This window comes from Erigeron canadensis, chromosome 7, assembly GCF_010389155.1.
Source record: "Erigeron canadensis isolate Cc75 chromosome 7, C_canadensis_v1, whole genome shotgun sequence".
Classification (NCBI taxonomy): domain Eukaryota; kingdom Viridiplantae; phylum Streptophyta; class Magnoliopsida; order Asterales; family Asteraceae; genus Erigeron; species Erigeron canadensis.
Window position 1 is genome coordinate 14,077,545 of NC_057767.1, and position 19,558 is coordinate 14,097,102.

General features: G+C 37.4%; 2 protein-coding genes across 2 annotated transcripts; both read right to left on the bottom strand.

Annotated features, from left to right (window-relative positions):
• Positions 1–1,504: 1,504 nt before the first annotated feature.
• Positions 1,505–2,476, bottom strand: LOC122608994. The gene is made up of 2 exons (XM_043782058.1): positions 2,185–2,476; positions 1,505–2,124 (listed from the first exon to the last, which is right to left on the bottom strand). Exons 1-2 carry the CDS (start codon positions 2,474–2,476, stop codon positions 1,505–1,507), a joined length of 912 nt encoding a protein of 303 aa, XP_043637993.1.
• Positions 2,477–5,941: 3,465 nt separating this feature from the next.
• Positions 5,942–9,081, bottom strand: LOC122607715 (hypersensitive-induced response protein-like protein 1). The gene is made up of 6 exons (XM_043780743.1): positions 9,039–9,081; positions 8,068–8,259; positions 7,870–7,990; positions 7,700–7,791; positions 7,483–7,579; positions 5,942–6,450 (listed from the first exon to the last, which is right to left on the bottom strand). The coding sequence occupies exons 2-6, from the start codon at positions 8,254–8,256 to the stop codon at positions 6,092–6,094; spliced, it is 858 nt and encodes a 285-aa protein (XP_043636678.1). The 5' UTR covers positions 8,257–8,259; positions 9,039–9,081; the 3' UTR covers positions 5,942–6,091.
• Between the last annotated feature and the right edge of the window lie 10,477 nt (positions 9,082–19,558).

Sequence of the window (19,558 nt, forward strand, 5' to 3'; positions counted from 1 at the left end):
TTGATGTGTGAAAATCTAGTTAAATTAAAATCCTTAAAAATACTCCGAATCAAATACCAAACACAATCGGGCAGTGGACCCGTCTGTATGCAATATAGATTAAAGCAAGTAAAGGTTCATTCCACGGAGACTACAAAGAGCTAGCGAGTTTTAAGTAGTTAAAAAGATTTTGGTTTTTAAAGACACCACGTCATCTTGATTTTATGTTGAAAAAGTTAGTTGATTGAAAGAGTTAGAAATTCCAAAGAATTTATCGAAAAGAGAATTGTCTAATATCAAATAGAATTAAAAGATCATCCACTTTGACTCCATGACACACATTATTTAGGTTGCATCTATATTAAAACCAATTCAACTCGTTGATTTTAAAACGAGGTAGAACAAAGAACTCACTAGTTGCGCACCTAGCTTATTACCCTATCCGACCCGTTAACCAATCTTTCGACCCCTAAGTTCCGGTGACCACCTTCACTATCAAGACCTACTAAATTGACGAATTTGTATTGTTATTGTAAACAATCTTGTCTATCGATTTTACCAAACCGTTAATACTTTGAATTCTATTATCTATTGCCGTTTATTGTCTTGTTACAAGTCAACACCTATTAATTGTACCCAATTAACTAAAACAATACACTCCTAAACCTAGATACATCTAGATCATTCATACACTATCAACGAATCAATAGATAAGAACGCAAGAACTCAAAACATTAAGATTACGACAAAACGTTTAACAATCAACTTGAATTCAAAAGATTATGCAACCATTATTCAATGTGTCACTTCATCTCAGTGGATGATGAAGTTATTTAGCTAGACATAATCATAAATAAATCACAAATAGTAAAATAAAGAGTAAACATCTTGTACCAAAGTGCGAAAAAGAATGAAAAGCTAAGAAAATTGATGTTTGAATGCCTTGAATCCCTTGAGCAACCCCTAGAACTTGGAGAACGTAAAAGCTGTTAAAAAGTGCCTCAAGAAACTCTAAAATCGACTGGAAGTGAATGTGTATCGAATGGGAGGGTTTTGGTCTTGTATTTATAGAGTTTACAAAAAGTCTTCACAAACCGACCTACAGGTGCGACGCACCAAGCATCAGTGCGGCGCACTTGGCCTTGTTTCCAAAAATATCTCTGCCCGATATGCGACGCACCACAGGGTTGGTGCGCCGTACCTCCCTGTTTTCTCACATCTTCCAACTTTCTGATCAAAATATGCTTCGCACCAACCTTCCAGGTGCGACGCACCAGCTCTGTTTTCAGCCAAAACTTGTAATTTTCATTCCGTCTTCACTCGTACACGTCCATGAACCATCCTAATGCATCTTTTAGTCATCTGAAAGCCGTTTCTAACCATTTCACCTGTTCTAAGCCTGCTACCACTAACAATACCATCAAAGCATCGAATATACATGTAATTTGCACATAATTAAGCTTAAAACGACTTAGAAACAATATGGGAATGTCTATATAAATGGACATATCAATCCTTCGCTCTCCTAGGAGCTTTCCATATCTGACAATTCCTTGTCTTGTTTGTAAAGCATAAAGATTGTTTGTTCCGGGACTTTGATCCTTTCTTGGCTTCCTTCTTCATCTTTCACCTTGGTGTTTTGTCGAATCTCCACTAATAGGTGACCTAGCTCTCCCTCTTTTATGGCCTTGCTTATGGCTTTCTTTAGGTTGATGCAGTCATTAGTATCATGACCATGATCGCAGTGGAATTCACAGTACTCATAACAATTCTTCTTGTTTTTGTTGCTGAGCTTTGGTGGGGGTGCGAAGGTCTTTGCCACTTTTTCTTTTTCTAGGATTGCCCTTGGGGTTTTGGTAAGCTTCGGGAGGACTGCTCTTTCCTTACCTTTGTCTTCCTTGTTGTACGGAGAATATTTGACTCGGGTATCTTTGTTATTAAACAATCTTTGCTTTCTTTTACCTCCGGTAGGCTCCCCGTCTTGTGTAGGTACTCCGATGCTATTAGCCGCTATGTCCCTGGCATCAAGCCATGCGTAGGCCTTGGCCTTTTTATCTTTGAAAGTCTCCAATAGCTTTTCTACCAGATGCTCGATAAGGGCTCTGCTTCGGCACCCGTGGATGAGGCCTGATATCCTTTGGGATTCTGGCAAGGTAGGTATCTCCTAAGTTTCATTGGTGTATCTATTTATGAAAGTCCTAGTACCTTCCTCCGATCCCTGTTTGATATTATGAGCCGCGATGTAAGTCTTCTTGTGCTTTTTTTGTTGGCTGAAGTATTCTCGGAATTTCTCTTTCAGGTCCGTGAAGCCAGTTATTGAACCCTTTGGGAGATTGTTAAACCATTCTTTGGAGTCACATTTGAGTACCCAACCGAAGGCTCGGCAAGCTACTGGGTCAATCCATTGTTGCATAGCTTCCACTCTTCTGAATAATTGTAGGAAGTCATCGGGATCAGTTTTCCCTTCATACGTCCCTAGGTGGGATGGACACTTCATATTCTTAGGCAACAGGTATTTTTGTATCCATTCAACTAAAGGTGAAACATTCGACTCGCCTTCGAGGGGGAACAACTGGTCTTGACTAATATTCAACCTTTCGGTGTTGAGCATTGCTGCTGGGGTAGTATATATCCCCAAGGATATCCTCCATAGTATGGATACCATGGAGAATACATTGATTGAAGTCCCATAGTAACCATCGCCTGTGTGGGTTGGGGATCAGGGAAGTGAGACTGAGCCATTGGGTAGCTTCGAGAGTATCCTGGAGGTATAGGACCATACCATGGAGGCATCGAAGGTGGTATTCCCCAATACGGATGATAATCGTATGGATGGGGGACTCCCTGAGGGAGCATTATTGTTGAATCCATGACAATTGGAGTTCTGGAAAACATCGCAAGTTCTGGCCCTGGGTCTGGGACCATCGTTAAGTCAGGGAAAGTGAAGCTTGCATCTTCTGTGAATTCGGGAAGTGGCCCTCGAGCTTCAGATATTGCATGCATTATTCATGGTTGCTCTTCCAACTTGGTCCTCCACCTCCCATTCTTCATTTGTTTCGCTATCAAAGTTTAACGCTCTTCCTACCCCTCGTCACCTGTTAATATACCCCAAGGCTTCATCAAGCAAGGCTCTGTTTCCTAAGAGTTGTTCTTCGTTGATCGGTTCTTCCTGCCTCGAAGAACCTGCCCTGTTGTTCCGCCTTTGATATTACGTGGAGGGTTCGGGGCGAATAAAATCGAACGACGATTGAGAAATCGTCATAAACTCAGGCTGGATCTGAATTCCATATGTCGGCGTGCTGAACGACAAGGATGAAATTCCAATCCCCAGAGAAACAGTTGCGCCGATTGGAGTTTCTTGACCTGCGGCCAACATGGTTTTAGTGAATCAGTGTAGTGGTTTAATGGTGGGTTTTTCTTGTCGATGGGTCCTACGGATGGTGTCAAATGATTGTGTACCAAACCGCGTCTATATGCGTTATAATTCGAAGGTAAGACCCTAAAGGGTTTTTAGGAATTGTTGGCGATTCCCCGAAGGTAGGAACAGTGTTCCTTTATGCCAACGAAGGAGTGTGAAAGTGGTGGTCGAATTGTATTCGACTTTAGGGTTTTTGCTCGATAGGTGATTGTATGTGTTAGGGTTTATTCGGTAGTTGTTCCGAATGTATGATTTTACCGAATGAAGGAGTCCTCCTCCTTTTATAAGAGGAGGTTCCCTGGGGAAGAAGGTTAGGGTTTCCCTATTCCTTCTTTGAATCAAACTCTTATTGCCATGTTTATCTGATCTAGTTTCCTTAGGAGGATATCCTAGAATACTCCGGACTAGGCAAGAGTTGTATTTATCTTTGGGAAGGATTTACATTAATCCTTTCGTATTTGAGTTAAGCACCTTCGTGCTTTTGCCCTTCATAAGGGTGCTTCGTATTGAGTATCCTTTGTATTGTGACTCGAAGGGGTACATCGAAGGGGTACAACTTTTTATTTATTCAATAAAATCGGCATAGGGATGAGCTGACTAGGTTCCAAACCCTTAAAACCTTTGTGTTGTATTGTTTAAAGTTTATAATATGGGGCAATTTTTCGACTATGAAGCCCCGAGCATCCAAATTCTCAGGACCGACGCGGTAAGAAAGTGGTAAAGAAATGGGTGAAAATTGGTATGTTTAGTGCTAACAATCCCGGACCCATGAAACATTGGGTACCAAGAGTTTAGTGTCCTTATGATTTATAGGAATACAATAAAGGAGTGATCAAAAAAGATGATTAGATTAACGATTGTGGATGCTCTAAACACATGACCGTTGATCGAGAAGTGTTCACCACGTATGCCAAATGCAACGGAGCTGGCGTTGTGTTTGGAAGTGATGTCAAAGGGAAAATCATTGTTAAAGGTAACATCGCACACGAAAAATTTGTGTTTGAAAAAGTTGCTCATGTGAAAAATCTTGCTTTTAACTTGCTAAGTGTTGGTAAATTATGTGATAAATGCTTGAAAGTTTTATTTAATGAATCACATGCGGAAATATTTAGAAATGTTGAAGTAATTATTAGATATGAACGTAAACAAGAGTCTACACATTGCAAACTAAATGACTATGAGAAACTTTATTTGTGTTTAGCCACCATACACAATATGTCTACCTTGTGGCATAGGAGATTAGGACATGCTAACATGCGACACATTTAAAAATTCTCTTCTATGGATTGTGTGAGGGATCTTCCTAAATTGAAATTTGATTGTCATTTTTGTGATGCATGTAATATAGGAAAACAAGTTATGGCAAGTTATAAACCAAAAAATATCATATCAACTAAAAGACGTCTAGAACTTTTACATAATGATTTGTTTAGTCCGTCGTCAATTCAAAGTTATGGAGGAAATTTTTATATCTTGGTAATTGTCGATGACTATTCTAGATTTACTTGGCCTTTCTTTTTAAGACATAAAAATGAGGCATTTGAACAATTTAAAATATTTGGAAGAAAAATTCAAAATAAACTAGGATGTACAATTGTGTCAATAAGAACCGACCATGGTAAGGAATTTGATAATGAAGCCCAATTTGGGCATTTTGTGATAAACATGGTGTAACTAATAATTTTTCGGCTACTCGCACTCCCCAACTAATGGGGTTGTTGAGAGAAAAAATTGAACACTTCAAGAAATGAGTAGAACAATGTTAAATGAACAATCTATTCCTCAAAAGTTTTGGTGTGATGCCATCGCCACCACTTGTTATATACTTAATAGAGTGCTATTTAGACGTTTAACGAATAAAACACCTTATGAAGTATTAAAAGGAAAGAAACCTTCTTTGAAACCTTGATATCGTCTATTTTATACATATTTATTTTTTACGATATCATTATTTTTATACTTCCAATTATGATTATTTTTATGGACTTTTGATGCTTAAAATATAATTTATTTGACTTGTAGGCTTAAACGGTGAAATACGATAACAAGCTCAATTAAAACTCAAATTGCAGTGTTGTACTCTACATTCCAATTAAACGAGATAAGAAGTCCAAATATGATATCAAGATATCAGAATGCTAGAATTTTTGATGGTGGGGTTAGACTAATAATGTGCTTTGCAATTAAAAGAAATCCATAATGAATGTGGCAGCCAATATGTAGAAATATTGATTAGTAACGTAACCATATTATTGTTAACGTGTACTAATGTCATAACTTATCTATAACTTGTCTAACCAATTCAATTATCTCATTACACCTTTAATGATTTGATTGTATGTAAGATGTGTTATATGAAATATGCATGATCACCTGGTCTCTCCTATAATGTGCTTTGCTTAAATCACAAACAGAGTCTGATTGTCATTTTAGCAGTTTCTTTATAGGGTAACCACTTTAGCCCGTTTATCAAACTGCGAAGCCACAAACGAAACAAGAGGATGCAGTACCTGAACTCGCACAGGTTCAACAAAGCCATACATATGAAAGCTATAACGACCATGGAATAAATATTACAGTATTTTTTGATAAATTTACATTTAACTTTGTAATTTATTTTGAGTTTTCAAAGAGAAAAGGTCCAAACAATAATATATAACCTATATACATGATTTCAAGTGACAAAGTTGCAAATCAGCTAGTGGCAGAACCCTGGAGAAGCCCATCACGTATCTGGGTGGCTACATCACGAACTGCACCAGGCCCATGAGGGATAAACACAGCTGAGGATTTGGAAGATGCACCGATTTCTTTCATGGTATCAAAATACTGGGTCACTAGAACCATGTCCATAACATCTTTTGCACTTGTTCCAGGAACATTGAGTGAGAATCCCAGCACACTGTCTCTCAAACCATCTACAATGGCTTGTCGTTGGCGAGCAACACCCAAACCCGACAGGTACTTGGCCTCCGCTTCACCCTCCGCCCTCTTGATTTGCAGAATTTTCTCAGCTTCTGCTTTCTCAGTTGCCGCCATCCTTAACCTTGCAGCTGCAGATAACATAAATGTACTTGATTAACAACTGAAATAGGCTCTGAAGGTGACGACATGGGCGGTTTGGGTCGGATTGGTAATTGCTCATAATGGGTTGATGTAAAAAGATAAAAGGAAATTTCGAACTTATCTTTTCTATTAATTTTAGATTTATAACTAATCCTAATGAATACATGGTACAATTTAACTACAAAACAATACTGGAATAACAAGTTTAAATCAAATTTGGAAAAATTTTTGTACCAAATTACTCTATACAGTCTAAACTTGAAACAAAGATAATACAGCTGATTATATAGAAGTTCTGATTATTAACAGAAATGGAATAAAAGAACAGATTTTGTTTATTTAATCCCATGAAAGTAGGGGGATGAGAACCGGCGATTCAGCCATGGCCATTCCCATATTTAAGAACCCATGTGACCGTCTGGACGCATTTAATATGCATATATGATATATACATTGCTCTATGTGTAGTCCATTCCGACCCCTAAAGATTTATACAGACAGTAGTCTTTTTAGATTACTTTACATGTATGGGTTGGAATTGCGCGGTCTTAAAGGCTCCATTTACGTTTGCTCATTTGTAACTTGTTATTCTCAGGTTCATCAAAATGGTGCAATAGTAGATGAAGTTAAACAGTAGACGAGGCCATTTTGGTCAACTAACTCATGAATGGTAGATTTTGGGTTATGCGTTTCTCTACCAAGTCATGTAGGTAAAACAGAAAAAAATTGCAAAAAAATAAATTGGGTTAAACCGGTTGGAAATCATCCAAAGTGAGTATTTTAATGCATTCTAAATCCTAAATCAAGTTATTCAATAATATAGATTATAGAAAATAATATACTATGTGAAATCATAGTTAACCCATGAAGTATTTACAAAATTATACTTTTACCAAAAACCATTTTCAGGTATTTAGGTCAAACTTGTTAAACCAACTACCCAACCCATCCATATTGTCATCTCGATTAGAACGCTACATACTGACAGGGCATATATATAGTATGAATCAAAAGTTTACCAGCATTGATCTCATTCATTGCTCTCTTAACATGCTCATCTGGTTCAATGTCAACGATCAATGTCTGAACAATCTCGTACCCGTAAGCAGACATAGCCTACAAACAAAGATTAAGCAATCCATGTCAGAACTATAATCTAATCGAGAAACGCCAACATCATATAGTATGGAAGAAGAAGAATAACAGACTATCAATTTAATTACAATATTACATTACCTTTTCAAGCTCTTCTTCGACAGCCTTGGCAATTTCATTCTTTTGCTCGAATGTATCATCTAGATCATGCTTCGGAACGAAGGCTCTTATAACTAAAGATTTGAAACATACAGTATCAATACATATATATACAATTATCCATAACTTGACGAATGCAGGTAGTAACATACCATCAAAAACATAGGCCTGGATTTGCGCCCTTGTGTTGCTAAGTTTATAAAACGCATCACCTGCCTTATCAGCCAAAGCACGGTATTGTATGGAAGCCACAACATTCACAAACACATTATCCTGAAAACCACGATATAAACTGTATTAGTAAATATCGGATATCAAACAGTCATTTCAAATTCGACGAACTAATATACCTTGGTTTTAGTCTCGCACTTGACATCCAATTGTTGAACCCTTAATGTAAGATGACCTGCAACTTTTTTACCCATAATCCATGGCACACAATGACATCCCGGGTCCAGAACTTCATCGAATTTCCCAAAAGATTCCTTAATAGCAACAGTAGATTGGTCTACTTGGAACAAACAACATAGGTTTCCCATGATCTTTACTCAAAAAACAAGTTCAACAACATTTCATCAAACACCTTGATTAAATGCATCAAAAACAAAGAGTACAATTCATTCAAAGCAACATTCATTAAATAAATGGCAAATCAACAACCCCCAAAATGTAACAGTCTATACATAAAAGGTTATTGTATATAACAAACTTTCAAATTGTCTATTGATACAAAAACCCGGAAATCAAATTATCTTTTGATATAAGAAAACACAAAATTTACGTATTATATAATATCAATTTCAATATCGATTTTAGCCTAAACATACTACTTTAGTATATTAGATAAATAGAATTTTTTTTTTTTTTATGTTTTTACCAATGACAAATATTAACAAAAAATTACTAAAATGATCATGAATATATCACTAGAAATAAAAATAAAACTTCATGTTATAACTAACTAAACAGTACGGATTTGCATTAAAATTAACATTTTGTTAGTCTAAATACTCTTTTATTTCTGTTGTAAGATGAATTACACATTATAACTAACACGCAAAAATGTGAGAGAATTACAACAAATTCATTAAAATTTATAAAAAACATATCAGAAATAGAGTTTGTTAATTCTTATTATTATTACTCGAAATTCATATGCTATATAACTAACTAAAGTAATGATTTAACAGTATAAAAATTTCAGAAAATTTACATTTTAATTGACCAAGTTTCATAATAATAATGATAATAATGATTTTGTAATTGTAAATTACATATTTCAGGCCGTTAGTATGAAATTAAAATGGGGTTGGTTAGTTACCAGGAATGTGGCGCGGAAGAAAGAAATGGAGAATGAAAATGAAAATGAAAATGAAGTTTATATTTATTTTAATTTTTAAATATATATATAGTAGTATTAGGTAGTATTTCGATGAAATTGATAACCGTCGCGGTTACCCTATGATCCATACAAAATTAAAAGTGGTCCTTAGTTTTATTTTGTTTGGATTTGTTATGTACACGCACCCTTGAGTTTCATTAGTGTGTCAAACTCAAAGTGAACCTTAGGACGTATGGATAAAGAATAAGAATTGCTAAACCGGTCAAACTCGAATACTAAAAAACATAAAATACAAACATCGAAACCAGACCGATATTGGAGGTCCTTTTCTACCTAGAACCTGAAAGCAGCCTCTCTACCTTTAGTAGGGGTAAGGCTGTCTACATATCAACCTCCCTCATACACCGTCGAAGACAGTATTAGGACCCAAAACCCGTGGAAGACGGCATTGGGAGTTACTTACTAAAACCAGACCGATATTGGGTCGGGCGGGTTTGGAGTGGCTCGGGTTCAAAAGATGCTACAATTACAAGTTCATAACATACTGCGAAGGAAATTATGATAAAATGATGAATATTGTTCCATCATAATTTTCTATAAAAGGAGAATACTGAAGAAAAATATAGGTAAGTATAGATAAATAGACACTCATCTATGCAGCAGACTGAAGAACAAGCTGGAAGTGGATTATATCTAGAGTTATTACTGAACATAAACAAAAACAAGAAGATTACATCAAAAAAAATTTAGGGTTTCAAAACGGTAACAATTGCTGCAGAGAGAGGTGTGGCTACAGTGCCCCCTCTCTTTCTTTATATACAAAGGTTATAATGCAAATTACACAAAGAGTCCTTTGTCTTCAATAATATTCATAAGCAGCTATAACTTGAAACTTCATACACTTGTCTATCTTTAGTGCCTCCTAGTTCCAATGCTTTCACCAAAAGTCCTTCTTCATCCTACACATCAACATTCTAAGTTAAACAATTAAATTGATATTTTAACACTCCCCTACAATTTAATTGTGGAGGAGATCAATTAGCCTCAAATCTTTCAACAGTTTGTTGTGTTGAGCAGATGTGAGTCCTTTTGTAAATAAATCAGCAAGATTATCTTCAGTGCCTATTTTCACAGTTTCAACAATTCCTAAATTGATTTTCTCTCTAACAAAGTATAAGTCAATCTCAAAGTGTTTAGTTTTTTCATGAAAAACTTGATTAGCACTAATCTGTATTGCAGCCTTGCTATCACAGAAAATAGACACAGGATTTTCTTGCCTAATTCCAAATTCATTCAAAATTTTTAGAACCCACAAAATTTCACAAGTCATGGCTGCCAATGCTCTAAATTCTGCTTCAGCAGATGATCTAGATATAGTGACTGCTTTTTACTTTTCCAAGATATAGGTGAGCCACTAAGGAAGAGAATGTATCATGTGATACTTTTCCTGACAGTCACCTTCTTGGCCCAGTCAGAATCTACATAAGCAGTCAAGGAGAGATCAGAGTTACCTTTCAAGTGAATCCCCTTACCTGGAGAACCATTCAGATACCTTAATACCCTTAAAGCAAGCTTAAAATGAGACAAATAAGGATTATGCATAAACTGACTTAAAATATGCACAACAAAGGCTATATCAGGCCTGGTGAGGGTAAGATATATCAATTTTCCCACCAATTTTTGATACTCAGTGATGTTTTTAAGAGGTGGATCATCATCACAAGGTCCTAGATTTGAGTCAATAGGAGTATGACATGGTTTACATCCTAATAAGTCATATTCAGAAATAATGTCCATACAATACTTTCTTTGTGTCATGCAAACACCATCATCTGTATCAAGAACTTCTATACCAAGGAAATATCTTAGTTTACCAAGATCCTTTTATAGAGAACTGGTGCTCAAGAACTCCTTGCACTGATTAATTTCCTTAACACAATTACCAGTTATAACTATAATATCAACATAGACAAGTAAAGCAATAAAAACACCATTTGAGTTTTTGGTGTACAAAGAATAATCACTAATGCTTTGTGAAAAGCCATAATCAACAAGAGCAGATGCCAGTTTTTCATTCCACTTCCTAGGGGCTTGTTTAAGCCCATATAAGGACTTAACCAACTTACACACTCTTCTATCAGTAGTAGAAAAATAACCAGGGGGAGGTGTCATATAAACATCCTCAATAATCTCCCCATACAAAAAAGCATTATTAATATCAAGTTGAAAGATAGGCCAACAGTTTTGAGTAGCAATGGTAATTAGGCATCTTATGGTCACCATTTTAACCACAGGAGAGAACGTTTCATCAAAGTCAATACTAGCCTTTTGGCTGTATCCCTTAGCTACTAATCTAGCCTTATATCTATCAATATCCCCATTGGACTTGTATTTAACCTTGTAAACCCATTTACACCCAATAGGTTCCCTCCCATGGGGAAGGTCAGTGAGAGTCCAAGTCCCATTTTTGTGTAAAGCATCCATTTCAGCATTCATAGCATCAATCCAAAGAGGATATTTGCTTGCTTCAGAAAAGGAGGTGGGTTCAAGGTGTTTATTAAGATTGGAAACAAAGCACTTGTTTTCAGTGTTAAGTCTAGTGTAATTCACAAAATTAGAGATACTGTGTTTGGTTTTAGTTCCCAGCACAAAATCATTTAGGTTCTTTGGCAATCTGGTGGTCCTATTAGACCTCCTAAGATTCACAGGGTCATTATTGAGATTAACAGGATTACCATTCAACTGGACAGAGTCATTAGGTTTATCATTATCCTTAGAACTGTGTGAATCCACATCAAATGTTGCATCCTGATCACTGGTAATCCCAAAAGGACTGCCAGAGTGATCAGGTAGACCATTCATACCAGGACCCAAGTTAGGGCTACCATGGTTAGAAGGTCCACTTCCATCACTTGAGCTAGGCTCTCTCCTTTCATCATTGGGATTTAAAGGTCTTAGATGATTATTATCAAAAAGATTATTATCAAAAAAGTTTAAATGAGTAATCTCATTTTCATAAACTTGTTGATTTATTTTTAAAGGAAAGACATGTTCATAGAAAATAACATCCCTTGAATAAAGGATAGTTTTATTATCAAGACTATATAACTTATAGCCTTTTTTTGCATCAGCATATCCAATAAGAACACACTTCTCAGATCTACTACTAAGTTTATCAAAGTTATTCAGGATAGTGGCAAAACATAAGCATCAAAAAACCCTTAGGTAGGAGAGATTAGGTTGACACTTAAAAATTATTTCATGAGGAGATTTTCCAGAAAGAACAGAAGAAGGTAACTTGTTAATCAAATAGGTAGCAGTTAGCACACATTCATTCCACATGTTAAGAGGTAACCCCCCTTGAAACATAAGAGCCCTTGCTACATTGAGCAAGTGCCTATGTTTCCTTTCAACAATACCATTTTGCTGTGGGGTGTGCACACAAGAAGTTTGGTGAATGATGCCCTTTTGTTTAACAAAATTGTTCATCTTATGATTAATAAATTCACTTCCATTATCACTCCTAAAGATTTTCACATTTTTATTAAACTGATTTTGAAGAAGATTGTAAAAACTTACAAGATTATCAAAGGTTTCATCCTTGTTTTTCATTAAATAAACCCACACAGCTCTGGAATAGTCATCCACAATGGTAAGGAAGTATTTATATCCTTGCCTACTCTGCACTCTATAGGGACCCCATAGGTCAAGATGTACAAGTTCACCAAAAGCATTCAATCTATGACAATAATCAGAAAAAGAACTACCATTTTGAGTTAAAGAATTGATTTTATGATGTAAATTAAAGGTTATTGACCTATCCACTTTGTCATAAGTCTCCTTAAGTTCTTCCCAAACAAGAGCAGCCTCTTTAGAAAAAACTTGACCCAGATAAACATCTTCAGACAAAGCACCAAGAATCCATGAAAGCACAACAGAGTTACATCTATCCCATTGCCTAGCTAAAACATCACTGTGAGTAGGTTTTTTATAAGAACCATCAATAAAACAAAGTTTATTTTTAGTCTCTAAAGCAAGTTCCATTGCACAAGCCCATACTATATAATTTTCAGTTCCTTTCAATTTTAAGCTAATTAAAGGTGTACCAGATGTGTCACTAGCATGCAAATTTAGAGGGTCACCAAAATCCAGATTACTAATAAGAGTTCCAAACACATTGACACCATCTTCTAAATCACCATCAAAGTTCCTCAAATTATCATCCATGATAGCAGATACTACAAACTTAGCAAATAAACACACAGAAAAAAAAAACCTTAAACAAGACAAAGAAGACAAAGACAGAAACACACAAAGATAAGAGAAAACCTAAAGGATGCAGGAACAGAGGCCAGATTCAAGAACACTCAAATGTCTTGACAAGTATGTTCAAGAATCCTCTCTTCTACCAAGAAAAGATTAGAACAGACAGATATCAGTTAAAACTCACATAAAACTTGATCACAATACGAGAAGATTCAATAATAAGCTCACAATACACAAATATATTCATTTTAGAAGGAAAATAAGCACAAAGTAACAAGAACCACATAAAGAAAGGAAGAAATCCCAACTGATAGGCCAAACTTTTCACACTTAGAGCACTCCAAGTGAGAAACAATTTGCTACTAGATGGGTAGGTAAAGAGGCTTACAGTGGGGTCTCCAACAGTAATTCCAAAATACAAAAAAGGGACATAATAAGACAACAATATACTCCAATAATATCATATACCAACCCTAAACAGGATTGATAAAGAAAATAAGAGAGATTTGTCAAATATATATCAAATCCTAACCTAAGAAGATTGGACCCGAAAGATTTGACAATAAACCGCTACAAATGGCAATATCCAAGGTCTAAAAAGATTTGAACCCTACACACGAGCAGTAAGAAGAGATTAAGTAAAGGATAATATCAAAAAAGGTTTCAAAATACTTTATATAAATATATGTATGTATATATTCTTATATATATATAAAGAATCAGATTAAAGAAAAATAGTTTTGAACTTGGCTCTCATACCATGAAGAAAAATATAAGTAAGTATAGATAAATAGACACTAATCTATGCAGCAGACTGAAGAACAAACTGGAAGTGGATTATATCTAGAGTTATTACAGAACATAAACAAAAACAAGAAGATTACATTGAAAAAGTTTTAGGGTTTCAAAACGGTAACAATTGCTGCAGAGAGAGGTGTGGCTACAGTGCCCCCTCTCTTTCTTTATATACAAAGGTTATAATGTAAATTACATAAATAGTCCTTTGTCTTCAATAATAATCATAAGCAGCTACAACTTGAAACTTCATACACTTGTCCATCTTCAGTCCCTCCTAGTTTCAATGCTTTCACCAAAAGTCCTTCTTCATCCTACACATCAACATTCTAAGTTAAACAATTAAATTGGTATTTTAACAAATACTTTATATTGTTGATTTTGGCCCAAACCGTTATTGAACTTATGACGAAAGAATACTATACGACTGGAATTTTGTTAATTTCATTATCATAAAATATCTATTCAACATTTGATAACGATTCGTCTCGGTTTTTAAACCATTACTATAAACTCCCTACGTAGACCAAGAAAAGTCTAACTGATGGTCCACGAATGTACAACTTATGTTATATTTAAATTAGACAAAAAAGTAAATAACAAGATAAATAACAAGAACAACAACAAGTTCAATTGTAATAAATCAATGCAAGTATAATCATATGTATCATTGATTAAACGATGAATACATGGTCGATCTTATACACTTGACTTACAAGAATACAAATGAACAAAGGTAATTGCTAAGTCTAGACACACTAAAAACTTGAACAATTACAAGCGACACACACTTTCAAGGTGACTAACACACTTGATACAATGCGGCTGTGTTGCTTTATATAGAGGAAGAATTAGGGCAACACAACCTTCCTTTGATGGTGATAGATGGTGGTTGTCGACATTCCATTGGCTCCTTGTACTTCCAAGTAAGAGCCCTTGTCTTCTTTACCAAAATGGGTATGAGAGAAGACCCAAGTTTTAGTCCCAACATGTACCTTTACCAAGTAAGGTATGTTACAGTTGGAAGAACCACCATGTGACTCTTCTCTTCATATGGTTTGAATACTTCCCGCCATGACAAACATTTGGTTAGCATACATCCCGCTGAAGAAAGTCACTGGACTCGCTGAAGACTTGCTGAAGATATATGTCAGCGAGTAAGTCTAATCAGCGAATCCAAGACTCAATAATCTCCCCCTTTTCGCTGAAGAGACTTGCTAAGTAAGTAAGAAGAATATAATATGAAGGAAAGATGTCTTTTATATCATTAAAGAGAATTACAAGTTGAAGCATAAAGCTTTTACAAATTTAAGACATTTAAAGAGTAGCAGCTTCTATCTCCCAAGCATCTTCCTGCTTGGCAATTCTCAGTACTGGATCTTCTCTTCTGGCCGGCTTCATCAGTTCTTCATCAATCTTGCTGATAACTGATCTAGCACTAATCATCTTTGCAAATCTTCTTCTGATGCTGATCAGAAAACCAGTGGATGCTTGTTCAATTTCTGCCAACCTAAAGAAGAGTTGATCGTTTCTGAAATTTTGGAAGAATATGCCAGCAGGGTTTTCAAGTACTTTTCCTTCTTCAAAAGAACACCTGGAGGAAGCCTCAGATTTAATCCAACATCACTTGAGATAGGAGGAAGGTCAGCAGGCAAGGGTTGCATGGTTTGCTTTCTTTTCTGAGTACGCTTGCCTGCTGAAGAAGAAACAGCTGCTGGAGATCCAAAGACTCCCCTCAGCATGGGTAGGTCTGCCTTGAATTTAGTTTCGAACTTCAGTGCCTTTTCAAAATAGCTTTTCAGCATCCCCTGAAGTTGTTCATAGCTGGCAGCCTTTTTGTCTTTGATTATCATATAAATTTCATACCATTCTGAAGCCCCCAAGTTGGTCAGCTTTATATCTTCAATTTTGGTTGGGGCACTATGTCCTTCCCTTAGAAATTTCAGATTGGTTTTTGTTCCCATGGCATCTTTATGAGCTTCAACTGCTGTTATTCTTTCAGGCCTCTTCCTATCTTTCATGATCTTCAACCACTTGGCCTTCTCCACTTCAAATTTCTCTCTCTTTTTTCCTTCAGTAGCTGCTCTACATCAGCCTGCTTTTGCCTGTAGAGAGCTTCAGGCCCACCAGTGGTCAGCAACATCCTTTATTCTCCATCCATCTCATCTTTCTCCAAGAGGGCCAGCTGTTTGATATATTCTAAATTTTTCTTTTCATTTTCTTTATTCGCTTTTAGCCTGTCCAGCTCCTCCAGGGCCTCTTCTTGAGTTTTTCCCTCAGCAGTAAGTGACAAGATATCAATGACTTGGAATTGATTACCTGCTGGGGAAGTGATGGATACATTTTGAGCAGCCAGAGGCGAGGGTCTTTTGAAGAAGCCAGCATCAGTCAGCTACTTTCTTTGTGCTGCTGTTATATTAGAGACTTCAGCATTTCCAAGGAAGCAAGGATGGAAAATATTGAGTACTTCCCTGGATCTGTCCCTAGCCATTTCTTGTGCAAATCCGCCTTCCCAAGCTGCTCTGACTGCACGAGGACTCATTTCCTGTTCCTCTTCATTACGGGGAGCTTCAGCAACTATCAATTGTTGCTCCCCCTCAGCATTTGCACTTTGTACTGTCTCCCCCTCAACACCAGCTGGGGGAGCATCAGTGATCTCCCCCTCAGCACCAGCAGGGAGCTTCATCAGCATTTTCTACAGCCACCATTGCTAAATCTTCATTTGTAGTTTCGGTGACTGCAGTAGTATCATCTTTTTCATCAAGAACCAGGTCAGCAGAGGCCTTATAAATATCATCTACAGCTTTCTTTACTGCCTCAATGACAAGGTTCATTATTTCAGCATTCACTTTCTCCCCCTTGGAGGTTGTATCATTAATAACAACCTTCACCGTTGCTGCTGGGGCTGCCTGTTGCTGAAGAAGTTGGGACAGCATCTTCTTTATTTCACCAACTTCTTGTTCCAAGTGCATTTGGCGCTTATGATCTTCCTCAGTGAAAGAGACTTGAGGAAGACTGGCCACTTGAGTTTCCAAGGCATTTATGGCCTTGGTATTGCATTCAACCTGGGAGATAAGAGGAGATACCAGGTCAGCAACCCTTTTTGCTTCAGCAGCAGCAGATTCACTGCTGCTGGATGCTTTCTTTGCTGAGAACCATACAGCAGTCCCAATTTTGCACAGCGATCGCGAGAACCCTCGAATGGCCTGCTGATCCTTTTTGATAACTTTAGTATAAGTGTGTAGCTTCTCTTGATCAGCAGCCATAGAAACAGATTTTTCTTTAAGTGTCTCGATGCTGGCAGTGTTATCATTTTGCTTTCTGTACCAGCTCTCCAAAATCTTCACCAAGCTATCATTTTCATGACTTTTGAGTTGAACAGCGAGTGTGGCAGCCTTGGTGAGATCATTTAGTTGGTGTTCCACCCTGGCCAGCTAATCAGAAGAGTTAGTGGAGTAAGAGATACCCATCTCTTTGGCAGTTTGAGAGTTGACAGGCTTGGCAGCAGATGAACAGCCAGGAACACTCTGGAAGGAAGAGGGCATGCCAAGGGAGAGCATGGTGTTCACTAGTTGCATGGGTGGAGTCTGAGGTCTGGCAAAAAGAGTCAGCACCTTAGTTTCTTCATCATTTGCTGCTGCATTATCATCAGCAGCAGCTTTTTCAACACTTTCACTGATGGCTGTTGCATTTACATCAGCAGCAGCCTCTTCAACATCAACCTCCATATCACTCGCTTCAAGTTCATCAGCCTGGTTGGAGGAATCCAGCTGCATTTTATCAACAACAAACTCACCCAACTCAAAATCACTTTCATCATCATCACCATCACCTTCAAGATTTTCAACACCAGCATCTGTCATTTCTTTAACAGAAAAATTTAAAGGGGTAGGGGAACCGGGTGCCTCAGCTTCAGTGTGTTGTATCACCAAAGCATCATCGGGGGTAGAATGTGTTGTCTCTAGCATCACCTGTGATTTAGCTGCTGACAGCGACTCAGAGGGTTGAGAAGAAGAAGAGGGAATTATTTGTTCGGTAGACTCAACTCTAATGGGCTGGGGTGGTCCTTGATCTTCACCAACCTCGCCTACAGAAGTTTGAGGTGGCTGCTTTCGGATACCCTTTTTCTCGTCAGCAGCCTTTTTTGAGACTGCTGATGGGCTGGCTGGGTCTCTATTGTCCTTGGGCAGTGAGGACTTCCTAACCTTAGTAGTATGGCCCTTTGGTACTCGTTGCTGCTGTTTTGGGACAACAGCATGAGGTGAAGTGGAAGAAGAAGATACAAGTGTTTTCTTGGCTTTCTTGGGAGCTTTGGAGGTTGCTGGGGGGATTATCAGCATACCAGCTCCAGCAGGGTTAGGTTTGTAAATTTCAGGATATATAGAGTAAAGTACTTGCTTCATTGCTGGAGTGAGCACATCATACTTTGAGTCGAATTGCTCTGGGTCGCAAGCTGGAATCTTATAAACAGAGCTTGCAACCCTTGGAGAGAGAATAAATTGAGCACCTTCAGGGAGATACTTTTCTTTCAGCTCCCTTCTGAAGATCAAAGAGAGGAAACGTGCAAAGAGCACTGAGCTTGATCTATTCTTTACTGTGACCTTCCCCTTTAGGTCTTCAAAAATTACGCTGGCAAAGTCAATATTGCGACCATTTGCCAGCGCATATATCATTTGCATTTGTGCAGCAGTGGCTTGATCAAAAGAGCCACTGTTGCCACCCAGACACTGGATTACGTGGGTGAACAGCAGCCTCCATACACCTGGTAGATACTTCTTTTGAGGGTTGATGTGCACTGGTTGTGCTGGTTCCATGTTGGTCCCATACCCAATGGTTAACAGCCATTCCTTCCATACTCCAATGGGGACCAACTCCACATATGGATGCTCTTCCAATTGTTTAGGAAGACGAAGAGCATCTCTCAATGAGTCTACAGAGATGAAGATAGTGTGTTATCCTTTCATTACAGTTCCAGTGATGGTGCTACTGGCAACCTTATAATCACATGTCCACCAAAACTCCCTCAAGAGGTGGACACACATTTCCTTGGGATCAGAGTAGATAGCCTTTCTGGCAGGACATCCCATGATGAAATCAAGCATAGAGAAGTATCCTTTGGTTTTAGATGGGATCTCTTCAGATCCCAGATAGTTGTTGGCCTTGATGACCAATTTCGAAGCTTGGAAAGATACTTGATTAGAAGGATTAATGCCTTCATTATCATATACTTTGGAGTTGAGATAAGAGAGATTTTGTTGTTCAGGAACAGATGAGGAATCCATTTTAGATGAGAGTGGAGATGAAAGAAGATTAGAAGATGAATGTTTTGAGAGAATCTGAAAGATTTTGGAAGATTTGAGAGAAAGAAATGAACGTAAAAGAAGGTGAAGGGGAAGAGATTTGCATATATATGGCATGGATATGGGTCCCATAACTGC